This window comes from Diprion similis, chromosome 3, assembly GCF_021155765.1.
Source record: "Diprion similis isolate iyDipSimi1 chromosome 3, iyDipSimi1.1, whole genome shotgun sequence".
Taxonomy (NCBI): domain Eukaryota; kingdom Metazoa; phylum Arthropoda; class Insecta; order Hymenoptera; family Diprionidae; genus Diprion; species Diprion similis.
The window spans coordinates 15,630,114-15,636,366 of record NC_060107.1 but is presented as its reverse complement, the minus strand read 5'-3'; the positions used below and the strand labels follow the sequence as shown (position 1 = coordinate 15,636,366).

The 6,253-nt window shown below is 32.5% G+C and overlaps 1 protein-coding gene across 1 annotated transcript; it reads left to right on the top strand.

Moving 5' to 3' along the window:
• Positions 1 to 2,885, top strand: LOC124404462 (O-glucosyltransferase rumi homolog). The gene is made up of 7 exons (XM_046878602.1): positions 1 to 79; positions 189 to 264; positions 390 to 570; positions 727 to 928; positions 1,044 to 1,322; positions 2,149 to 2,381; positions 2,645 to 2,885. The coding sequence occupies exons 1-7, from the start codon at positions 8 to 10 to the stop codon at positions 2,838 to 2,840; spliced, it is 1,239 nt and encodes a 412-aa protein (XP_046734558.1). The 5' UTR covers positions 1 to 7; the 3' UTR covers positions 2,841 to 2,885.
• The last annotated feature ends 3,368 nt before the right edge of the window (positions 2,886 to 6,253 follow it).

Here is a 6,253-nt window from a genome sequence, read left to right as displayed (position 1 = left end):
TATTCACATGCGAATTACCCATAATTCTCAAATCTTAGGTGCAATACCGCAACGCTCCGAACGGCAATACCGTAACTATGTAATTTTTGAGAATAATTTCTGAGCCTTAACTTCAATTCCCGGCAAATTTCAGTATGCGTTTCATGTATTGTATTGTTTTGTTGGTATTGTTGACTAAAATTGGTCAGGCGGAAGAATTCTGCGCGGCAAACAGTAAAGATGATTGCGAGGCAAGAAACGAATCCCTCGATAAATATTCAAAAGGTGACAATAACAACCGTAAAATTTGATCGATTCAATAACTAGAAACGAAAAATATCAAATGAAAAAAAAAAATTCGAATTGGTCATACTACTCAAAGTAATCATTTTCACCTATAACAATTTTAGAGTCTAACAGAAGGTACGAGCAGTATTTGAATGCGATTCGCAATGCAGAGAACCAAACTGCCTGCGCCGATGAACGTAGTCGTGGAGGCTGTCCTTGTTATAAAAGCGTTATCAAACATGATCTGAAAGTTTTTAAAAAAACTGGAATCTCAGAAGATTCTATAACGTTAGCTAAATCCAGGCAAGTAAAATTTCAATACTTGCAATAGTTATATTACCGTAATCTAAAGCACATTTCGATGGTGCGTTCTGTTGTTCAGTGTTAAAAAAGAACTGATGTGTTCCAGAACAGTAAATTGAATTATCATCATAATTATTATGAATGTAATTGTTTCAGAGGGACGTTTTACCAAATAATCAATGGCAGACTCTATAGAGAAAAGGACTGCATGTTTCCTTCGAGGTGTGCAGGGATCGAGCATTTTATTTTATCCATAATCCGGGATTTACCTGATATGGAATTAGTCATCAATACCAGAGACTACCCACAATCTAGCAGACATTTTGGTGGGCCGTTGCCTGTTTTCTCATTTAGCAAGGTGAAAATTCTAATATAATAATGTCAGGCTCCAGCGATGCTCTACTTTTCCTGAATGACATAATTAAAACACTGAAACAAGGCGAAAGAAATCAATACAGAATCTCTTTTTCCAGACTCCTGATTACTTTGATATAACTTATCCAGCTTGGAGTTTCTGGGAAGGAGGTCCGGCGATTTCGCTCTATCCACGAGGTTTGGGGCGTTGGGATCTGCACAGAAGATCGTTGGATAGAGCAAGTGAAAAAAAACCATGGCATGACAAGCAGGACAAAGCTTTCTTCCGTGGCTCTCGAACCAGCTCTGAGAGAGATAATCTGGTTTTGCTCAGCCGAAGACAGCCAGACCTTGTCGATGCTCGCTATACCAAAAACCAGGCTTGGAAATCTGAAGCGGTAACAATATTTGTTTTTGGTGCAATTCAAGCTCGAGTTTCCGTCATTTTCCTTTAAGGATCGACAGTTTTGGATTTTTTAGGATGAATAGGTACCATACCTCAGACCATACTGTTAGAATTAAATATTAGAAAATATATAAAACCGTTGAAAAAATCTTCAGCGATACTATCTGTACCAATAATGGTGAAGATGAATGAAGCAACATTCCTGATATACAAATGAAATTAATCTGCGGAAATTAGAATATTTCAAGCTGAGATATTGATACTTTGAGAAAAGGTTTTATAGTAAGAACTTTCGAACTTCCTCAATTTTCGTTTTTTGAATGCAACATTAATGTTTTTGTGTTTATTTCGTTTACCATAGTGATTTACGATATTGTCTGGAAGAAATTTTGCCAACAATTTTTCCAGAATAAATTAGAATAGATTTGTTTGAGTATGGTATAACAAATATTCGATATCAACATTTGTACGAATAACTATAATATTATGTCTTGAATGTTTTCCAGACAATTTGCGCAGATTTAGCCAGCGAGCAAAATGAGCCAAAAACATTCGAATCTGATGAAAAATACCAGAGTTCAGTCATTTTGAACATTATAATAAGTGGTTCCCGAATTCAGAAAAACTTTTCTCAGTTCGAATTTGCACCAATTCGTTTTCATCACATGATAGGGATGTTGTTTCATCTGCATTAACCATTATGAGCGCCGAAGACTTTTTAAACGGTTTTTGTCTTTTTCTGACTTCTAATCCAGACAGTACAGTCCATTCATCGTTAATAGTAGTGAAAAACTTAATCATTTTGTTAACTATTTTAGGACACCCTACACATGCCCCCTGCTGAAGAAATGCCCCTCGAATCTCACTGTGATTTCAAATACCTCTTTAACTTCAGAGGTGTTGCTGCTTCATTTAGGCACAAGCATCTGTTTTTATGCCGATCTCTAGTATTTCATGTCGGGGAGGAATGGACAGAGTTTTACTATACGGCCATGAAACCATGGCACCACTACATTCCGGTTCCAACAGATGCAAGCCAGGAAACTCTGCAGTAAGTGAAAAATCAAGTATATTATTGGCTGACTTGAATTTCGCAGACATTTCTTTGTTCTGGAATTTGAATATCAACTATTGTAAATTATTTCCTGCAAAAAAACAATTCGTTCATTTGTATCCTCCAAGGAGAGATTCTTCATTATTGTTTTTATGACAAATTCTAAAGAGATTTGCCTTTCATCATTTCATATCGAAGAAAGTAATATTCACGTGTAATATAAACAGTAAACGAAATGTGAAAAACAATTCTGTTTTTAGGGAACTGATACTTTTTGCTAAGGAAAACGATGATATTGCACAGAAAATCGCTGAACAAGGTAGAAATTTTGTGTGGAACCATCTGAGAATGGAAGACGTCACATATTTTTGGAAATCTTTGCTGAAGAGATACGTTAAACTCTTGACTTACAAGCCTGTTTTGGATAAAAGACTGATAGAAATTAAGCAGAAGTAGTGTTATATACTATGAATTGCATACACAATAAAGTATCTATTTTTATATTTATGTTTTTTGTTTATTCTCATTGATTTATAACTATAATCATGATGAAGTGATAATATGAATAATTGATTCAAGGAACGAAATAACAAGACAAAATCGTCTAGATTTCTTGCACGGAAACAATTCTAGAATTTATTAATAATAAATACTGATTTAATATATATGTACATGTATATAATATATATATACATATACATATATGCTACATAATATAGAATGTAGTACAAGATAAGACTCGTCGAGGCACCTGTAATAACAGGGTTGCTGTTACCAGCATATATAATAACATGACGAGTTAAATCTTTATCAATGAAGTACCTAATAGCGTTTACAATCATGTATAAGTACAATTAATTAAAAATTATATAATTCGATATATAAGAGGAATGGTGATTAATATCCTAAAGTCTAATCCTAGAGTCATAACGTATTGTTTTAACGTAACATTGTTATAACGTAACACATTGCAAATGATCAACGAGTAAATGACAATAAACGAGTAGAGACTCGTCAAGTTTTTCTGAAAGATCTCTCCGAAGAAAACCATTTCCACGAGCTTTCAAAAATTTCTGCAAATTTATTAAAAATGTGAATTTCCAACATCTTCCCAGTTTTTATGTAAAATTTCTGACAAATTCTAGTGACTTCTAAAAATTTTAATGAAATATTTCAATTCCCAAATGAACCATGTTTATTATAAATGTTTCCAGCAATTTTTAAGAATAATCTCGTTGGGTTTTTTTATATAGTTATACAAGAATGTTTGGTTCGTAATAATATAAATGAATCAGTGTTACCACAACGCGGTTTAATGTTCCGCATCGTGCTTGTAATAATCATTGCATCTTTTTTCTCATTGGTAAGTTTTCTAACGTATAATAATATTACATTATTTATATCTTATTTGGAGAGTCGCGGAGCAACGAGTTCAAGACTCGACTTAATCAGTGAAAAAATATACTCTAAAGGCACATGATACAAAGGCGTATAGATACACTTTAATATAATAAAATAATTAGTTTGAGATTGATCCTCGGATGAATATTTTCCTCTGAGTTTAGAATCTTCAAACTATGAACTTTATCGTGATTTATTAGCCCGAGGTTCATTCTCAAGAATTCATAACATGTAATATTAAGGTGTTTTGTTCAGAAGAAACATTTTTTTTCGCGTAAACTAAACAAATTTTTGTGCATAGAAAAAATTCATACTCGCGGCAGGGTATCACTCAAGACCAATTCTAAATGGTTGCTCTCAGAATTCGAATTTTTTCCCATTTAAATTACAGAATGCGTTGTCATTTTTCTGTTGAAATACCGCTACGACTCGTTCCCATTTTGTATAGAATTTAGCTCTCTGCAAAATTGTAATGTGAACTATTGAATACAAATTTTTTGACGAAATTGACTTGCAAGGCAATTAACTTTTAAATCATTTGAGTTATGGGACATTTCTATAGAGAATTGAATTCTATACAAAATCATGGAATGTGGTTGAGTGGTAAAACCTTAAAGAAACTGAAACCTCCACACGATTCAAATAAAAAAACTACGAAATGAGAGAGCGACCTTTTAAAATTAGTTTTGAAAAATATTCTTCAGCAAGAATTCTTTTTTCGCTTTAAACAAGATTTTCGGCTATAGTAGAAAACGACATATAAAAACAAAGTAAAAAACTTTCGCTTCTAAACAAAACACCTTAGTAAATATCCTAATTAAAAATAGTTCATAATAATATCTAACTACCTTGGTACAATCATAATTATTCATCTTCCAACGATTCATGTGTGTGACGATACAAATAAATCCATATCGCGCATCCAAACACATGATATACGTACAATATAGGTACAATTAATTGTCATGTCGCAACGTTGCTCTAGCACCTTTGCGTGTGTATCTTATATTGAATGGATTGTGCGTAATACAGAAGGGATGATTTTTTGACTACGGCGAAGAAGGCTTGAAAATATTTAACAGCAGTAATTCGAAAAAGTCTGATAACAGTAATTTTTGTCCTTTCAAGTCAGTATCAACAGAACAAAAAGTAGATCGTTCAAGTATGAAACTAATCAAAAAGCATCGTTATATGTACATTTCACCTTCAACGCTGATCATTCTTTCCAAATCTGATCATCTATAATACTCTTGATTATTCTGTTACCATAACTTTGGCAAGATACTTTGTTTTCCATAACTTCATAGTATATTATGTAAAGAAGTTGAAACCATTCTATTATTCTCTCCAATTACAAATCAGCTCGAAATCTCTGGTTATATACCATATAATATGAAAATAGTAACGATGATGATTTCGATGATAATAATAATAATAATAGTCATACAGTGTAACACAGTAGAAACTTTGAATTTCGATGAGGCTCAAATTAGTAACGTTACCTTAACGATGCATGTTTAGGAAAATTGTTACTTCGCATTCGTAGGATTTTCATCTAGTATATCGTAACAAAGAACATGTTCATATTTTGGAAACGCCAACTCGGTGAAAGTGGTTGCAACTTTACAATGATTTACTCCATGATGTTTCGTTACGTTAGCGTCAAAAACTTTAGCCTTCTGAATTTCGATAGCTTGAATAATCCAAAACTTATAACACTATCTATGGAAAAAATCTATACAGAATTCCATCATTGGGAAAGAATGTTTCTACTGTTGCTGTAGTTATTGTTATTATTATTATTATTATTGTTCTTGTCGTTGTTATTTTTGTTACTGTGTCATTGATATTAAAATGATTGACGTTCTTTTATACTATTATGAATGTGGTAAGAACAGGGTTTAATAATATTAAATATACTGTACGTTGGTATAATCTCGTTCATTGAATAATCACCTGTGACTATAATATAGGTAATAATAATTGATATCCTATCTCATATATCCTATATTCATTTCATAATTGATATATAATTATAGTTCAACGACATGACATTGTAATATGTTACATAAAAATATCACCGACTGAGCAATATGTACATAGCTTATATCGTTTGAATTATATAATACAGAAACGGAAATTTCACGATCGAACCGCACAGTTGGTGGTTCATAGTAATATAATGATTTTGTTGTTATTATTTTTACCACCGCAAGATTCGTCTACAAGTACGTATAATTTAAATGGTTTATAACCAATTTCTCTCTATTCACACAGCTGCTTGGCAGTATTGAAAAGAGCAAAGTTCGTCATTGTAATGTACCAATAGACTCGGAACAGAAGCTAATTATTTTATCACAATGAGTATAACTGTTAGCTTTCTGGAATTTGACGACATTTCGAAATAAGACGAAATTATTGTGCGATTGAAGGATAGAAGATTTATCTAACGTTCGATTTTCGAATTC

Bases quoted from the DNA above. Each gene is read 5' to 3' on its own strand.
- LOC124404462 (XM_046878602.1), top strand. From the start codon at position 8: ATGCGAATTACCCATAATTCTCAAATCTTAGGTGCAATACCGCAACGC. The intron at 1,323-2,148 runs GTAACAATATTT...TAACTATTTTAG, and splicing joins AGGCTTGGAAATCTGAAGCG to GACACCCTACACATGCCCCC. The intron at 2,382-2,644 runs GTAAGTGAAAAA...TTCTGTTTTTAG, and splicing joins GCAAGCCAGGAAACTCTGCA to GGAACTGATACTTTTTGCTA.